The sequence below is a fragment of the Notechis scutatus genome, chromosome 2 (assembly GCF_049901735.1).
Source record: "Notechis scutatus isolate UNSWTSFEM ecotype Mainland chromosome 2, rNotScu1.2, whole genome shotgun sequence".
Lineage (NCBI taxonomy): Eukaryota > Metazoa > Chordata > Lepidosauria > Squamata > Elapidae > Notechis > Notechis scutatus.
In genome coordinates, this window is record NC_142010.1 from 33,367,416 (window position 1) to 33,386,799 (window position 19,384).

At 41.0% G+C, this 19,384-nt stretch overlaps 1 protein-coding gene across 4 annotated transcripts in view; it reads right to left on the bottom strand.

Moving 5' to 3' along the window:
- Window positions 1-19,384, bottom strand: part of ADAMTS9 (ADAM metallopeptidase with thrombospondin type 1 motif 9) — a 157,205-nt gene that overhangs the window by 64,985 nt on the left and 72,836 nt on the right. For all 4 annotated transcript variants that reach the window (XM_026679438.2, XM_087954552.1, XM_087954554.1 and 1 more), the window contains exons 19-27: window positions 18,538-18,664; window positions 10,579-10,789; window positions 9,109-9,273; window positions 8,222-8,386; window positions 5,673-5,792; window positions 4,914-5,009; window positions 4,271-4,438; window positions 1,278-1,559; window positions 621-782 (exon numbers count right to left, since the gene is read on the bottom strand). In XM_026679438.2, the coding sequence (XP_026535223.2) occupies window positions 621-782; window positions 1,278-1,559; window positions 4,271-4,438; window positions 4,914-5,009; window positions 5,673-5,792; window positions 8,222-8,386; window positions 9,109-9,273; window positions 10,579-10,789; window positions 18,538-18,664 (1,496 nt within the window). The remainder of the gene's footprint in view (window positions 1-620; window positions 783-1,277; window positions 1,560-4,270; window positions 4,439-4,913; window positions 5,010-5,672; window positions 5,793-8,221; window positions 8,387-9,108; window positions 9,274-10,578; window positions 10,790-18,537; window positions 18,665-19,384) is intronic.

The window sequence follows — 19,384 nt, forward strand, 5'->3', positions numbered from 1 at the left end:
TTTTATGTGTTTCACTTGCTTTTTATAGGCTTTCATTGATATACTGTTTGCAATGTTTTGGTTTAAAAAAAAAATCACCTCAGGGACTTCAGTGGTCAGTGACATACTGAGCTAAACAAATACATACATACCTTCCCTCCGCTCTAACAATTATGATCTTTCAGATCAAGATCATTATCCCTGGACCAAGCCTTAACACTTTTGGAGAATCCCTTTTGAAACAATGAATGAACTTCACTTTCAAATGCAATCAGACAGCCTGTGTAATTATAGTACTCTATTGCTAATATATTATAGTAATAGCAATGGCACTTAGGCTTATATACTGATTCACAGTGCTCTACACCCCTCTCTAAGCCATTTACAGTGTCAGCCTATTGCCCCCAACAATCTGGGCCCTCATTTTACCCACCCCGGAAAGACGGAAGGCTGAGTCAATCTTCAGCCAGGTGAGACTCGAACTGCCAAATTGCAGGCAGCCGGCAGTCAGCAGAAGTAGCTTGCAGTAGTGCACTTTAACCACTGTGCTACCGTGGCTCTTAATGGTACATTATTGTCATGTAATAGTAATCACATACAAAGTAAAAGAGTTCACTTGATTTTAAAGCTAAACGGCTTACCTCACTCCAGCTTCCATAGGCCCACTGAGGGCAGGGTCCCGATTCGCAGGATCTTAGCTCATCTGGTTTCATCCTTGCATCACAATTATCAGCAGCATATCCATTTTCATCCTGGCATACGACTACTCGCCGTTGAAATCCACCAGCACAGGTACTTGAGCACTATAAAAATTTAATTGTCACAGGCTCAGGATGGTTACAGTAGGTTGCTGCTCCTGTTTCATCCTTGCTATAAATCCAGATCTCTTAAGTGTATAAAAGCTTTTGTATTTTTTGCTACTAGCAGCAGTGATAATATACATTTTTCACTGGTGGTGAATTGCAAAGCCACTTGTAAATCCTTGGAACAAGGATTTTGATTGGTATCATTTCTAGTATTCTTTGTTTCACTGATTCAGATACCATACGATACCAATCACTATGCCTTCTCCACCTTTCCATGTTCTTGCATACCTTTGGTTCTCTGGTGGGGGAGGTGAGAAGGAATGCAAACTCCTTAAAATCTTGAATTTTTGAAGCATAGATAAACCAGTCTGGGATAGCTGAGCATCTATTTTATTGGCACGGGGAAGGACGAGTGTTGTATAGCAGGTTATATATCTAGTGCAGAACCCGATTCACAAGGGAACAAAAACCAAAACCCCAGCAACTACTTACTGCTCCCCATGGACCAGTTCGCCACTGGTTGCCTCCATGTCCATGACCTTGATTTCGGTTTGGGTGCCCTCCTCGATCGTTTTTTTGATGATAGTCAGGGTAAGGAAAAGGATTAGCGGGCCTGTTACCCGGGTTGATCTGCTGACACGATGGCATAGAGCAATCCTGCTCTGTCGCGAGGATATCTTCAGCATCGCACTCGTTTCTATCGATACTCTGGTCATTGTAATCTACGCAGAGTATTTGCCTGGTCACCTTACCTTGCCCACAAGTTACAGAGCACTACATTAATAAGAAGAGAAGAGAGAGAATAGCTGGCCATAGCAATAAGATAGAATTTGAGATATAGCAATAGCATTTAAGTCTTATATACTGCTTTATAGTGGTTTACAGTCCTCTCTAAGCGATTTACAGAGTCAGCCTATTGCCCCCCAACAATTTTGGCTCCTCATTTTACCCACCTCGGAAGGATGGAAGGCTGAGTTAACCTTGAGCCTGGTGGGATTTGAACTGCCAAATGGCAGGCAGCTGGCAGGCAGCAGAAATAGTCTGCAATATGCATTCTAACCACTGCGCCACCATGGCTCATACAAAAAAATACAATCCCCCCCCCAAAACCCAACAACAACCCAAACAAACAATCCTCATGCATATAAACCAGGGGTGGGCAAACTTTTTGGCTCGGGGGCCACATTGACTTTTAAAATTTGACAGACGGGCCGGGTCAGCACAAGATTTTTTTGGAATCGCCCCCCTTCCCCCTTCTTCTCCTCCTTCCCCTCAGAGGCCCCCTGAGTCAGGAGTTGCTACCGCCGGCGCAGCTCCGCGCGGCTCCAGTCCCGCGTTGCCTCGGGAAGGGAAAGGCAAAAAGGAAGAGCCGCAGCGGCGCTTTGCAACGGCAGCAGCAGCACCGGAGGCTCAGGCTCAGCAGCTCCTGGTTTTGCCTTTCCCTTCCCAAGGCAATGCGGGACTGGAGCCGCGCGGAGCTGCGCCGGCGGTAGCAACTCCTGACAGCCCCAGCCGGACACCTGAGCAGAGCCTGGGCGGAACTGCCTGTTGCTGCTGCGGGCGCTGCTGCGGGCGTCTGGCTGCCCAAGTAAAGAACCGCACCAGCTCAGGGCAACTGTGAGGAGCAAGAGGGGAAGCCAAGGTGCTCATTTCATAGCAGTCAACTTCGCTCTCTTTTGCTCCAGTTAGGTGCTCCCGGCATGCACAAGGAGCATGAAGGGAGGCAAACACCACACGGATGCGTTTTAAAAGTCAGAGAACTTTGCCCAAGACTTCTCGTGTATTCAGGAGCTACACCTCTCCCAACGATGGTGGCGATCTAACAAAACATCTTCCAGCTCTTAAAGATTGACTTTAAGAGCGCCCCAAGAAGCCAAGAACGAGAACAAAAGTAGAGGTGGCAGGGGCAACAAGGGCATGTGCTGGGTCCCTCCACGGTCCCCTCCCAGGTGACAGCCAGGGCTTTGGCACCTACTTTTTTCCTGAGAGGTGCGGTGTCTGCCTCCCTTCATACTCCTTGTGGAGGGACACACATGCCCCGTCACCCCTGCCGCCACTACGTTTGCTCGGCTTCTTCCATGGGGGCACTCTTAAAGTCGACCTTTAAGTGGTCCCGGAACATCCACCCACCTGCCCGGCACCCACCCTCCCGGAGCACGCTTTCTTCCTTCTCCTGGAGAACGTGCCTCTTCCAGCCCGGCCTGGCCCGGCCAGCCAGCAGGTGACCACATGTCCTGGGGCTTGTCGCGAGATGCCTGCAGCATGCTCTGTTCTATGTGTCAGGCCCAGCAAGTCCGAGCAGCCGGCGCATAGAACAGGGTGGTGCCGGACCATTGGAGAAGCGGAGCAAAGCCGGAGATTAGTAGCTGCCTCTTTCGGCGCAGAAAGCTTCCCCCAACCAGTCGGCTGGTCTCCTCCTCTTCGGCCATACAGAACAAACAGGCAGAGAAGGAGGAGAGCAGCTGGCCAGTTGGGGGAGGCTTCTTGTGCTGCGAAGAGGCGGCTAATGATCTCCGGCTCCGCTCTGCTTCTCCAACATCCGGCGCCGCCCTGTTCTATGTGTCAGGCCCAGCAAGTCCGAGCAGCCGGCACATAGAACAGGGTGGTGCCGGACCATTGGAGAAGTGGAGCAAAGCCGGAGATTAGTAGCTGCCTCTTTCGGCGCAGAAAGCTTCCCCCAACCAGCCGGCTGGTCTCCTCCTTCTCTGCCTGTTTGTTCTGTATGGCCGAGGAGGAGGAGACCAGCCGAGAAGCGCTCTGCCAGGCGGGGGCCACGTGGCGCAGGGCAACACGCCACTGCCTGGCCCTGGCGAGGGAAAGCAGTGGGCGTTCCCCGGACGGCGACCTCGGCCCCGCCACCAGGGAAGCGGCTGCCCAGCTCTGTGTTGTGTGTGCGATTTTTTGGTGCGCAGCGCGGGGTCTCTTTTGGCCGGCCCCAATTTTTTTTTTCAGAGGGGATTTTTTTTTTCCAGAGGGGAATTTTTTTTTCCAGAGGCGGGCCGTATTAAAATGACCAATGGGCCGGATGTGGCCCGCGGGCCGTAGTTTGCACACCCCTGATATAAACCAATTTTAAGTACCAAAAGTTTCACTAAAGTGGATTCAACAGATCTCATTGTTTTATTGCTTTAGCAGCTTACAAATCTGCCTTATATCAAGTCAGAATACTTGCATCTAGCTCTTTGAGTATAGGTATTTGCCATTACTGAGTACCTGGTCTTTTTAACCAGAGATGGATGCCAGGTATACACTAGCTCCTGCTTCATTATGTATTAACCTGATCATTGGTAAAACCATCTTGGCTATGTTCCAACAAGGGTACTTGCTAGATTTTGAAAGAAGAGCTGCCATGATGACCAACAATGATGTGCGTTTTGTCTTCCACCCAAGAGCAAAACAAATCTTCTCTTAATGGTGAATTATGCATGTTCATAAGATTATCAATGGGCAGATATTTGGCATATTTAAACAAGGAAGTTGCTTACTGAGCTCCATTCCATGGCTTTCCACCGGCCACAAGATATTACAAGACATGCTTCAGTTGCTGATGGTTTTGGAAGATGGAAACAGGCAGCTTCATCAGCCACAGAGCCATGATCATCACGACAGCTGACATACCTCATCCTGCTGCCCTTCCCACAGGTAGCAGAACACTAGAGAAGATCAACAAGAATGTCTCTGAAGAAGCAGATTCCTTTGGCAAGTGTATCATAATCTTTACACAGATAGGATTAATTATCTAGTCTAATGGAAAAGAAGGACTAGGGGAGACACGATAGCAGTGTTCCAATATCTCAGGGGCTGCCACAAAGAAGTGAGAGTCAAGCTATTCTCCAAAGCACCTGAGGGCAGGACAAGAAGCAATGGGTGGAACCTAATCAAGGAGAGAAGCAACTTAGAACTAAGGAGAAATTTCTTAATAGTTAGAACAATTAATCAGTGGAACAAGTTGTGAATGCTCCAAGACTGGAAGTTTAAAAAAAAATGTTGGATAGACATTTATCTGAAGTGGTGTAGGGTTTCCTGCCTAGGCAGGGGATAGGACTAGAAGACCTTTAACTAGACTCTGTTATTCTATTCTATCAAGGGAAATAAAAATGTAAACTAAATTGGTTAGTTTTAACATACAGAAGTCCAGGATCCAAATCTCCACTGGGTTCTGTGACTGCTTTGCTTGATTTCTGGGCTGCTAGGATGGAGACGACATGACACCATTTCACAGTCCTATTTCATAAATAAGAACATTACAAAAATAAATACACTATCCAATAACTGACATCACAAGTATTTCATTGCAGCTTAGGGATTGCACTACTACAACGATAAAAGATTACAATATTAAATTCCCTCCCTGTCCAAACACAAATATAACTGACTCATCTTCTATTAAAAGTGGATATATCCAGTATATCTGGAAAATCATAAAATATAAATATATATTATATATGCATGTATATATGTATGAGATGACCAGGGAGGACTCAAATGCATCCTCAGCCTCGAGTCCCTTCACACTCACAAGCAATCTAAGTCCAGTCCACCTTAAATTGACTCTTATCTACTGCGAATTTGCTTTGACTGTTAGTAGTTCAGATTCTTGTAGACAACTTAAATTTGCAATAAACCTTTATATTCATTTGAACTTCCTGGATTTCTTGATTTCTTGCACTTGACAATATATTACTAGTTTTATCGTATCAGGTAACATCTCTCTGGAAATCTAAACCATGGTGGAATGTGGTGTCAAAATGTATTCCCATTACACAAAAAACAGCTAGCATTCATAAAAATATACAGTACAAACAATTTAGATAAGAACATGGTGGTACTATTGATTTCCCCCCCTGAAATTACTGCATGCCTACTCTATCACCACACCGCACCTACCTGTGTATCTGTTGGCTTGGTTGCAGCATTGCATTCATTATCATCTACTACAGAAATGTAGGCACCAACTACACATTTCACTGCCCTCATCTGATAGCCTTGCCCACAGGTTACTGTGCACTAGAAGGGAAAAAAATCCACAGATTTAAAAAAATGTCTGAATATATCAATACTGCAAATAAACACTTACTGAATCACATTAGCTTAACACATTGATGACCAAACAATTATAGCCTTGTTAGAGTACAGAAAACCCAACTTTCCTAGGTGAGAAATGTACTATTGCCTTACCTGATTCATCAAACTTTAAAGGGAAGGGAGAGTCTAGATGGAAGCCTTCTGTATTTTTCTATTTCTTCCTTGTTTAATATTTTTTTAAAAAATTAAAATGTGAAACAGGGAATAGCCGCACAATACTTTCAGATTAATAGTGCTAGGAAATCTCTATTTGGAAGCAATATCATTATAATATAATAATATAATATAATATAATATAATATAATATAATATAATATAATATAATATAATATAATATAATATAAATATAATATAATATAATATAATATAATATAATATAATATAATATAATATAATATAATAAATATAATATAATATAATATAATATAATATAATATAATATAATATAATATAATATAATATAATATAATATAATATAATAATATAATAAATATAATAATATAATATAATATAATATAATATAATATAATATAACATAATAATATAATATAATATAATATAATATAATATAATATAATATAATATAATATAATATAATATAATATAATATAATATAATATAATATAATATAATATAATATAATATAATATAATATAATATAATATAACATAACATAACATAACATAACATAATATAACATAATATACCTTTACCACAATATACATAGATGATTTCAGAAATTAAATTCCTCAAATGTACAATTTGTCCTGCCCAATGCAAAGAAGAGCCAATTTGGTGTAGTGATTAAGGCACCAAGTTAGAAACTAGGAGACATGAATTCTAGTCCTGCCTGAGACACAAAGCCAGCTAGGTGACTTTGCATCAGTCTCTCTCTCTCCCACTCCTTCTCCCTCCCTCCCTCCTTCTCCCCCTCCCTCCCTCTGTTTCAGTTCCTTCTGCTTCCAATTAGATTGAACAGTTAAAACATATTCCTTTCACTAGAATCCCAAATTCTTCATTTATTTCCTTCAAATAAATGTGTGCAGTGATTTAAGGATTAGAATGTCCTCCCCTCCCATAGTTATTTTCATTGGGTTATCTGCCTTGAAGACCACACACTATATTCTTTGCAGATTCAATCCATTTTCCAGATTACAGCATAGTTAAGTGTCAGGGTTTAAAAGGACTTCTATCCGACATGGAGCTTGACACAGATAGCTTGTCACATTTCTTCACCAAATGTGAAGTTAGAGAAATGGAGAATTCTCTGGCTTTCTCCAGGGAAGAAGAAATTTTCCAATCATTTTTCAAGGGTAAGACTTTCATTTAGCAAGGACATACCAGTTACTAAAAAAAAACACCGTAAGATGAATTCCCTTACTCTACTCTCTCAAGGGATTCAACTGAACTGTAGAAAGTAAACTAACTTCTGGAAATGTCCTAATCAATGCCCCATCTTTCATTGTATATACACCCCTTGCAACTTGTAAACCAACTAATGAAGACATGAGAACACCATATTCTGCTGGCAAGAATGTCAAAGAAATTTTCTGCTTTAGAAATTTAGAAAAAAATGTCTTACATAAAACCGAATGAGAATTGTTAGAAAAAAAAATCAAGAGGCTTTCTCTGGTATTAGTCTAGTGACCGTTTTCATTCATTTAACTACAGCTACAACTGAAACTCAAAGCTATAAACAGTCTGGACTGTTAGAATTGGGCACAGGAACCTATAATCTGACTCAGTATAAATTCCTTTTTACTTTTTTTTTTAAAATCAGGGCAAAGAAGTAGATTACAGTTAAGAACTGTACCAAGAACATGTTCTAAGAGGACCAAATTAGCCATGATTGTTTAAAGAGATGACTCACTACTTCAGCAATAGCATGAACCTGGCTTTCTCTTGGTAAGATAGTTACACACTGGGTACAATTATGATTTGGTTATTAGAATACTGTGTTAAAACTGAGAATATTTTTAAGTTGCCTTACCTTTCTTACATGGAAATTATCAAAATAAAACTACAAAGGGTAGAAGTCACATACAACACTTGGAGGAAAAGTAGCTTATAAATAAAAAATATAAATATTCAGACAACTTGTATGTATTTTTTTTCATTTCATTTTTTTCATTTCCTATTGTTCCAGGAAGCTATCAATATCCCAACTGGTTGCTATCATCATCATCATCATCATCATCATCATCAATGATAATTAATTATCATGAATTCAATACTTTGCTTTGTGTCTTGCTTGTTACCCTTTAGTTGTAGAACTAAACTTTTTTTGGGTTGCAGAATGATTGACATATTTTGGAAAGAAACAAACAGAAGGAACAAATGGCATCAAGTACCTGGCCCCACAGTCCTACTTGCCACGCTGCACATTCTTGCTGTTGGCAGTCTTGCATGGAATCTGGTTTGGCCTCAAGGTCACAAAGTCTGTCACTGATCCGATCTTCTCCAAATTGGCACCAGATTTGCCGATGCTTGTGCCCTTTTCCACAGGTTACCAAACACTGAAAAAAGAACGTATCTACCTTAAGCTGGCCTCACTCATTCAACGCCTTCTCTTCTCAAAAAGGTTAACACAGTGATACAAGAGTTTATGGAAGGGAACAAGCTTGGGCACATCAAGGCTGAACTTAGCTCTTCTAACTAAAGACCCATTGTTCAAAATAAATCTTAGCAGCGGTACAGGCCAAATAAATTCTACAAGCAGCCCCATAAAGCAAAAGTTAGATCATTGTCATGCCTATCTTCTCTTTATCTGTTTTATTATCTGGTGCTAAATTAACACTGAGACCCGCTTTTCAAACTGAAAGGAGGCCTGCAGAAGCCTGTCTAATTCATCATGCTAATGACAGAGGAACCATGCATTAAGGAATGGAGATGTGAAGAAGATCACCAGATTTGAATAACCATTTTAGTGCAATTTCGCTGTGATTAAAATTACAGGGTTTTCTTTATTTTTGGTCTTTTAATGACCCCGTAATCCCTTGCACCAGGGTGCAGTCAGGGCAACTGAATGGAGCTGAGTGTTTCCTGGCCGGATGCCCTTCCTGTCACCAATGCAGAGTTCGCACTAGATGTATTCTCATTGTGCCCAGAGAGAGAAATATCTGCCTCTACCTAGGATCGAACTCACAGCCTCCTGATTGTGAGGCGAGAGTTCCACCTCTAGGCCACCACCCCACTCTGTGATTAAAATTACAGTATTAATGCAATATAAGATTCTTACTTCTGACCAATCTCCTGTTTTCCAGTGTGGGCACGGGAGTTCGTTGCACCGCTGTGCAGTCACTTTTTCCTGCTGGCTGCACTTACTGTCCTCCAAAACATCATTGAACGTGTTCATGCAGACTGCTCGACGCCTCTTTGTGCCACCACCGCAGCTCTTAGAGCACTTCAGGGAATAAAAACGAAGTCAAAGTTAGGGACTAGTACTACACAGTCAGCTGAAAATGCCCACTCCTCCATATTCCAGGTCGGCATATGATTGAATTTTAAGTGCATGTTTGTCAAAGAGTTCTTTACAAAAACAGCCAGAAATTTCTCCTAAGAAAATTCCAGCTATAAAGTACATGCTAATTATTGCTACCCTGATTCTCTCAACAGTCTATAAACTGGAGAAATTGTGCTGTATCTACTCTGGCTAATAACTGCTAGTGCATACATTTAGTACTACAACCCAGTAATACTAAAAATAGCTACTTTAAAAAAATAATAATAATAATAGGGAAATCCTTGAGTCACTATGGTCTTCACAGGCTGATATCCCATACAAAGAACTGCTGTCCCATCATGGCAACTGTTTGGGCGATACCTTTCATTTCTAAGCTCCTTGTCAGCTAACTTGCTTTTAGGGTTAGAATTGAGAGGATGGGATCAAATCTTTTTAGGGGAGGTTATTGAGAAAGTGATTGGCTTACAGCTCCAGGGGTCCCTGGAAAAAGCAGATTATCTGGCCCTCTTTCAGTCAGGATTCAGGCCTACCTAAAGTACTGAGACAGCACTGATTGTGTTATTGGGGTTATTGTTTATCCTTGGGTGCTGGTGGATTATGTGTGGTAGTTGTTTTTTTTTTTTAATCATGAAAATCACTGAGATTCACTTGTGCAAGTTGGCTATATAAATCAGATAGAGCAGGGGTGTCAAACTTGTGGCATCATGGTGGCGTCACGTGACATATCGGGACTTTCCCCCCCTTTGCTAAACCGGGCGGGGATGGGGCCCACATGTGACGCATCTGGCCTGTAGGCCGTGAGTTTGACACCCCTTAGGTACAGTATACAAACAAATAATGTAAAATACAAAGTAAAATATGAGCAACCAGACAGGTCAAAGAATAAATATTCCACTTGTTAGGGAAGATAATTCAGTGGTTTAAATCACTTCTGGTTTAAATATTACATTGAATCATATTTCTTTTATGTAATATAAATGCTTTTGTTCCATTTTTTAATTTCCCTTTCTTTTTCATATTAAAGCAACCTCCCCCATCTAATACTTTTCCCATTTTTTTAAAATAGGATCTATTTATAGTGGTTACTAAATTGACAGACTGGTTATGCAGCATATAAATAACTTAATGTAAAATGTAAGTTGTTTATACTACACACGGTTCTAATCATTTTGACTTCCTTTCATATCATTCTTCTCACCCACCCTGCATGCCTTGCTGCTTTTATCCCATAAAGGACCAACTTACTTCAGTCCAGGCTGAGTAGCGCCATCCTCCAGTGTTACAGTCTCCTGAACACTTTTCCCTAGAGTTTGGCTTGGATATGCCACTACAGTATCGGTCATCATACTTTTCAATTTTGCCTTCAAGTTTGCTGTACTTGGCACAGGAAATTTCCAGAGTTTTATAGCCCATTCCACACTGCACAGAGCATTCACTCTTTCTGACAATATGCCACCTATATACAATCAAGAGCATGTCTTAGTAAAGGCAATCGCTGCAAGAGAAAGCTCTTTAGGTGGTCAAAAATGTGCCCGAGACAAAAAGCAAAAAACAGAATCAGGGGAAATATGTAGCGTTATTGTAAGCATGCTTCATTTTTTCATTTTATGCAAAGCCACTTTATATTGAATTCAGATTATTTGTGTGAATCTGAATTTGAATCAATGGATTCCATGTACATCCAAGTGATTAAGATATAGGCAACAATATGGAAGTTTATAAGATAATGAACGGATGAGGGATCCCAGTTTCTATAGATGAGAATGTGGTAAAATTGGGCTGCATTTGTGTTAGTGGCATGCTAGCCAAAATGTGCCTAGAATTGCCCTTACCATTTTCAGGAAATGCTGCAAGGGGTATAGGTGTGACCAAGATTAGTAACCTTCACTTTCTCTGATTTATTAAAGAGTATTATATGAAAGTCTCAAATCATCAGTCAGGCTCCAAAAACGAAGAAAGACACATCGAGGTTTTTCTAAGCATTTTCCTTTATTGTTATTCACCTATAGACAGCCATCTTGCCAAACTAAAACAGACTATTTGCCTCATTAAACATGTACTCTTGACACCTGCTAGGGATGACCCATCTTAATTGTTTCTCGTACAACTATTGGAACTTTTGGTAGCCACTAATACAATAGATGTATAATCTTGCTATGAATGCAATGAGAAAAAGACATGTTTAAGGTTAAAAGAGACAGAGGAAATGCTCTGATGGAAGGTGAGTGAAGAAGTCTCCAGAAGAATGAACCAAATTAAAAATAAAAGTAAATACACCATTTGGGATGAAACCGAAGTGAGAAAATGCTGGAAAGATAACTTGAGAGTCAGCTCTACAAGAATCACAAGGTTGAGGGATGGACTTGAAATGAATGCTACACCTTTTAGCATTCAATTGTAAGGATGTAAGTATAGATGATATAATTGCAGAAATGTCATAATGTGCGTGCTTATTGACTGGCTGTTTGACTTGTTTAACATATGTGAAGGCTGTATTTGTGCTTGTCTATTGGAGAATGTTCCACAAAGATCTTTGTCCTGCAAGGTAGTCCAGACAAAGTGCACACTCAGGAGTAGTAGCTTTCTCTTTATTGTGATGTCACACTAGTAGAAACTTTCAATCCTGAATGCATTCCCACCCCCCTTCAGCCCTCCCAGGTAAATCAGACAGGAAACATGACCAGATGACTTCATCTACTTTATTGTAAGGCTGCATTAACAAAATCTTGCAAGTCTGAAATTTCCTGCTGTCATTTTTAGCAGCCTGATCAATTAGGGCCAATCCATTCTAAGTTTCTTTCTCTGACTGTTAAAAACTGTAGGGTCTTCCCCCTTTCATCTGATGCTCCCTGGAGTACCAGAAACAATGCAAGAGGTGACAATGTCTAATATTTGAGAAGGGCAGTATAGCTAGATGAAGCTGGAAATGCAATCCAGCCTGACAGCTCTGCAGCCCGAGCACTCTTGATGAGAACCAGCTGAATAAGAGCTGCTTGGCTTGAGAGCAGTTTATTACTTTACTTTGTTGTTAAAACCTAGGAAAAAATATGACAACAATCTGGACACCACCACTTATTACTAGAAGCAATGTCTACTGCTAAAGCACCCATATGGTCAACTACTGTTGTACTGTTTGACAGGCTTTGCGTTACTAATTCTTTGCTCTATGGACCCCAATTTTTACAGTCTTCTCTTCTGAGAAGACAGGCAGAAACAAAGGAGTTGGTTCACATGCACTTAGAAAAGCAACATATTTGAACACTTCCCCAGATCATCCCCAAAGGAAAACTAAAGACAACCCCCCTCTACGATTTACCAGTTTCATATGCTTATAAAAGAAAGGATCTGTCCTGTATAAATTGGACAATTTTGTGGTTGGAGTTGTGGTTGCCAAATGAATGCAGATTCCGCACCCCATCCTCTTTTTTAAAATGAAAAGAGAGAGAGAAAGACAACATGGGTGTTTATTTTATGGCGCTTAGTGTTCTGAAATAAGAACTTCCTGCTGTGATCGTCTTGGGGAGAGAGAGATAATGGGAGAAAAACTAAAATATGGAACCCTTATTATCCTTTCAAATAAAAGGCATCTGGCAACCTTCAGCATATTCCTTCAGCTACAATTTTCGGAAACGGGTTTCTATTGTTTTAACAGTAAGAGCAGAAAATGACAACCTAAGCAACTACTTTCTGCTATTAATTAATTTTTCTATGGTGCTAATTTAAAATGAGTTATTTCTATTTACAATATATACCACCCAACAACAGAAATATTCTCAACACTCAGAAAAAGTAACAAGATAGTAGTAACACAATAGATAATTAAAAAATGACCAACTAGAAATTGGCAGCAATATCAATCCCATAAGTTCAAAGACTGAAAAAAAAATGAAAATAAGCAGAAGTAGGATAGATAGCATCACCAGATGGATTTGTAACTGGCAAACCATACTCAACCATTGGTCATTAATGGTACTACACCTACATGGAGGGAAGTGAGCAGTGGGGTACCACTGGTCTTAGGCCCAGTACTCTTCAGCATCTTCATAAATGATTTAGATGAGGGAATAAAAGGGAAGCTTACCAAATTTGTGGATGATATTAAAACTGGCAGGAATAGCCAACACCCTAGATGATAGGCTCAAGATCCAGAGGGATCTTGACAGACTTGAACACTGGGCCATATCTAACAAAATGAAATTCAATGTAGAGAAAAGTAAAGTCTTACACTTAGGCAAGAAAAACCAAAAGTACACATATAGACTGATGAAACCAGGCTCAATAGCAGTAACTATGAGAGGGATCATGAAGTCTTAGTGACAACCAATTAAATATGAACCAACGGTGTGCAGTGGCAGCCAAAAAAGCCAATGCAATCATAAGTTATGCAATCATAAGTTGCATTAACAGAGAGGGATACAATCAAGATCGAGCGAAGTACTAATATGACTCTATAAAGCCTTAGTAAGACCACACCTAGAGTACTGTATACAATTTTGGTCACCACACCATAAAAAGATGTTGAGATTCTAGAAAGAGTGCAGAGAACAGCAACCAAGATGATTAGGGGACTGGAGGCTAAAACATATGATGAATGGTTGCAGGAACTAGGCTTGGCTAGTCTAGTGAAGAGAAGACCAGGGGAGACATGATAACAGTCTTCCAATATTTGAGGGGCTGCCACAGAGAGGAGGGGGTCAAGCTATTTGTCATCTACACTGACACCTGAAGGCACCTGAAGGCCAGACAAGGAATAATGGATTGAAACTGAGAAGAGATTTGACCTGGAAATAAAGACAAATTTTCTGACAGTGAGAACTATCAACCAATGGAACAGCTTGCCTTCAGAAGTTGTGGGAGCTTCCTCACTGGTAGCTTTCAAGAAGAGACTGGACTGCCATTTGTCAGAAATGGTGTAGGGTCTGCTTGGGCAGGGGGTTGGACTAGATGACCTACAAGGCCCTTCCAACTCTGTTAGTCTGTAATCTAATGAGGCCTGACTGCTGCCAAAATTTCATAACTATTGATGCCATCACTAAAAAGCACAGATGACAGGCTGGTCACTGGCCTGGGGTCTGGCAAAAGGGGATGCTGAGAACCCATCGCTGAAGGACTTCTGGCTGGAAGGGTCCAGGGCAAATGCCTTTTTTTTTGCCATGGCTTCCATCCTCTGGAACATTGTGCCCCTTGAGGCGAGATCCACCTCCATCCTGAAGGCCTTCCAAAGGAGCCTCAATCTCTAGATCTGCTGGGGTTTTCCACACTGGAAGTGGTTTGTGGACTAGGAAGAAGATTCCCACCTCCACCTCAGTGTGTTTTAGTTTTTAATGTTTAATCTCTGTTTGTTTTAATATTTTAATGTTTCTGTGATCTGGGGCATGACACAGAGGCAAAATTGTCAGCTGACAGTTCAAACTGCACCTTTATTGCTCCAAATGTTCCCCAAACGCCCCCATGTTTCTGGCAAGTCCCAGAGCAAAGCGATGACACACACACCTCCAGCAGCCTCTAGCTGCAAGTAGTCTAGCACAAAGCTGTGAGCACAACAGCTGCAAAACAAGAAATCCATCAGGGCAAAGGAATAAGCCAATTAGTCCAGAAAGCAAAGGAACATGGCAGTTAATCCAGGAAGCAAGAAATAAATCAAGGAGTCCAGGAAACATCTAATGTTGGCAATGGCACACAACCCTCCATGAATTCAGCGTTTGTTCCCGACAAATGCCCTTAAGGAGACAGTGTCTCCTTAAGTCTCAGTTCCCAGGTGTGCCTTGTGGAGAGGGGTGGGGCACTCTTCTCCTGAGTAGTTGGGTCAACCTGTGCTGTTCCTGCCTTCTCTCCACTCTCCATGCTTGAGGATCAGGAGTGGGTGGTCCTTGCTCATCGCCTGAGCTCTGTCTCTCATGTTGACTGCTTAGCCTCTCTTGGTCATCGTGCCCTGGTTTCTCTGTGCCTACAAGCCGTCCCAATCATGAAAGGCCCTGTCTTGACTCAGCCTGCTCTTTCACATATTCATCCAAAGCTAACGAAACCCCGCCCTTAATCTCCGTCGACTCCAGTTCTGGCTCCTCTTCCTCTGCAGATTCAAGCTCTGATAGGGGCATAACAATTTCTATCTCTGCTTTTATGATGTTGTAAGCTGCCCAGAGTCTCATGACAGTGAGATGGGCGGTATATAAATTTCATAAACAGAGGTGGTATTCAGCAGGTTCTAACCAGTTCTGGAGAATTGGTAGCGGAAATTTTGAGTAAGTCGGAGAACTGGCAAATACCATCTCCGACTGGAAATTTTACAGTATCCTTCCCCTGCCACGCCCACCAAGCCACACCCACAGAACCAATAGTAAAAATATTTGAAGCCCACCACTGTTCATAAATAAATAATTAAACAAGCCTGAGGGGAAACTAGCAAGGAAGACAGGAAACGCTATAAGTAATAATTGGCATTCAATTCTCCCATGCAATGTGCATTCTTTGGGATTATGAACTTTGTGCACTCTCTAATATGAGATGAAAAAGAATAGTATGCTTAAAGTTTCCAATTGTTTGATGGCAATTGTTTTGCCTATGAGTGAGTGAGGTTCCTATTAATGCAATTTTAAAATGTGTGCGCAGGGAGAGTAGAAATCATGTCCAACCTATCATTAGAGTCAGGCACAGTCTCAGCGGGAAGGTCTAAGTATCATAAAAAGGGCAGAAAATGGTTAGTCATTTAATGGATTTTGACTATCAAAGAAAGGGAAATGCACTTCTGGGATTTCCTGTTACATGTGAAAAATATCTTGGCTGCTTTTCAGAACTATGCGCTTTGATTAGGGAAGGGAAAAAATGGTCTCAACCCTCCCACACCCGTTATTCTCATTAATCACTGAACAGCCCCAAATATTTTTTTTTCCCTGAGGGAGGGAGAGAAGCACAAAATAATAGGTAATTGTGGATGAAAGGAAGTGTTTAAACACCCACATTCCAGGCCCCTTTCATTTTAAAAACAAAAGCCAACTAATCCTCTCCCTATTACATGACTGAGGCAAATCCAGATTGTCAATGGAGGTTCACCCACAGCTTGTGGGACACATGTGGGTCTCAGGTGCTCCTTTGGGAGAGGGGCACACATTGTTTGAGAGAGGCTCACCTCCTTTTTCTGCTGTGCAGTTTGCTGTTGGATGAGGATAAACCAATGATTGTAGAAATGGGAGAAACAAGCATCTGAAGAGTTTCTGAGATGGAACAGCAGGAGGCTTCTCAAAGAATGAATGAGCATTCACAAGATCATTGTTACCTTCTTGGCATTACCATCAGGGGAGTAGAAATCTAGACCATGATAGGGCGGGGCGAGCAAGGGAATGGTTAAACTTTTCTACACTACAGTACATTGCAGAAAGAGAACAGATGCGCACGTACATACATGTATACAGTAGTTAAACTCAAAAGCCAAAATCATTGACTTCCTAATCAAATCAAGCCATCTGGAAATAGCAAGTGCTTCCTTCAGGTTCACAAGTATGGCAGAAGATTTAATGGGATTGTAGTATCTACAATGAAACTCAAATACTTTGGCCACCTAATGAGAAGGAAGGACTCACTGGAGAAGAGCCTAATGCTGGGAAAGATTGAAGGCAATGAAGAATGGGACGACAGAGAATGAGGTGGCTGGATGGAGCCACTGAACAGTCGGCGTGAGCTTAAATGGACTCCAGAAGATGGTAGAGGACAAGAAAGCCTGGAGGAACGTTGTCCATGGGGTCGCGATGGGTCGGACACAACTTTGCAACTAACAACAACAACAAAGTTTCTACAAATATATACTTTTGTGATCAAAAGTGGAAGAGTATTTGCCAAAGCAATCATAACAACCTTACTAAATTTTATTGTAATCTTAGATAAAAGTATGATCTTCTTTGGTGCAATGCCCAGTCCTCATAACTGTGTTCTGGGGAGGCTTACGGAGGGCCATTGGAAAGTGGAAAGTTTGTCACTTACTAAACTAATGATCTGTGCTGTAATTAATTGTTTAATTTGCTTTTTTTTTGCCGCTTAACATTTTATTATGATTATTTCTTTTAAAACTGAATTTTGCTTTGGATGCTTTTAGTGCCCCAAAGGTTCTTATGGCTAATAAAATATTAACATCTATGAGATTGCACAGCAATGTACTTTCCTTTAAGTTTAGGCTGACTCCACAGGAAATGGAAGTTATATAGAATAAACAGCCTTGCTGTTAATGCTGAGTGGCGAGCAAAATTGTGGATTCATCGCAACCAGCACCAGAAGGCAAGAAAAGAAACAATGGATGGAAACTACCCAATGAGAGAAGCAACCTGGAATTAGGAAGAAACTTCCAAACAGTGAGGACAATTTTGCCTTCAGAAGTTGTAGATGCTTCATCACTAGAGGTTTTTAAGAAAAGACTGGACAGCCACTTATCAGAAATGATATAGGATCTCTTGCTTGACCAGGCGGTTGGACTAGAATGGGGGTCTCCAACCTTGGCAACTTGAAGTCCACAAGTCTTAAAGTTGCCAAGGTTGGAGACCCCTGGACTAGAAGACCTCCAAGGCCCCTTCCAGCTCTGTACTGATTGATTGAACCCAAAAGGAAAGAATAACATTCTACACTTCGATGTACAGGTGGTCCTTTACATACAACCACAACTGGGATCAGAATTTCCACTGATAAGTAAGACAGTGATAAGTAAGTTCAGTGATTCCTGTCTGATATTACGACCTTTTTTTGGTCACAGTTGTTAAGCAAATTACTGGAGTCGTTAAGTGAAACACATGGATGTTAAGGAAGCATGGCTTCCACCGTTGACTTTGATTGTTGAAAGTTGACTAGGAAGGTCAGAAATGGAGATCTCGTGACCATGGACCTGTCATAAATGCTTGCCGGTTTTCAAGTGCCCAAATTTTGATCATATGACTCTGGGGATGCTATGATGGTCCTACGTGCAAGAACAGGTTGTAAGTCACATTTTCCAGGGCTACTGTATCTTCAAATGTTCGCTAATGAATGGTTGTAAGACTTGTATAACTTTTAAAATTTAAATTCATCATTTTAGCCGTTGTCTACCAACTGCAGGATCAAGGCCTTTTTTACATGTTTCTAGTCAATGAGATCCTGAGGGTTTTTTTTTTTTTTTTGCCAATTGGGCCTGCAATTTAAATTATGGTGTCTAAAACAATGGAATCCACATCTATAAGATTGCCTTACCTTAATTCACAATTTAAATTACATAGCTCTGTCACTGGATCAGGTTGGGGGATTTTATCACATCTTTGGTCAGATACCATGAACTGATCGGATTCCCGGGTGCAAATTGGTTTCCTTTTTCGTTCCCCTGAAAAGAACGAAACAAACACAATTACATAAAAGGTAAAGAACTCATTTTTCCCATACATATGTTCCAAAGTAGGCCTATATTTAGACAGGTTCTAAATATTGTTTATGCCCTTCCTAAACAATTTACATTGGCTAACTGCAAGGAACGGAAACGCTAGAATATCTGAAGTTTATTTTTCAAAACCTGGCTGTATTTGGGAACTTCTTTTTAAAATGGCTACTTGATGCAACTGAGGTTTACCTCACTCTCCCATGTTTCATTTGCAAATATGTCGAACATGAGGGGATTCCTAAATCAAGCATTTTGGAGATGCAGAGTTCAAGCTCCCATTGCAAACAATGTGCAATTAATTTGTGTATTTATGTTAAATCATAATGAGGGTTGGAGGGGCATCTACTGCTGTGCATGAACACAACACAGAACTTTGACACATAGACTTTGACTGCACATATGATTATTCCATTTGCTAGATTTAAGTAGGATTAAATAGCTACGTGCTCTCTTTCTGAACTCAGAAAGAAATAGTGGTGAGGTTAACAGTTCCGTTCCTACTCTACCAACTGCCCATGAGAATGACAGCTTCACTCAAATTAATACTGGTATAATTCATACAATTCTTCCTAGCTGAAGCTGTTGTGCAGAAGCATATATCAAAATCTCTCAGCCAACATTTTTTCACTCCTTTGCATCAATGATAGTGGAGTTTGGGGGGCCAAG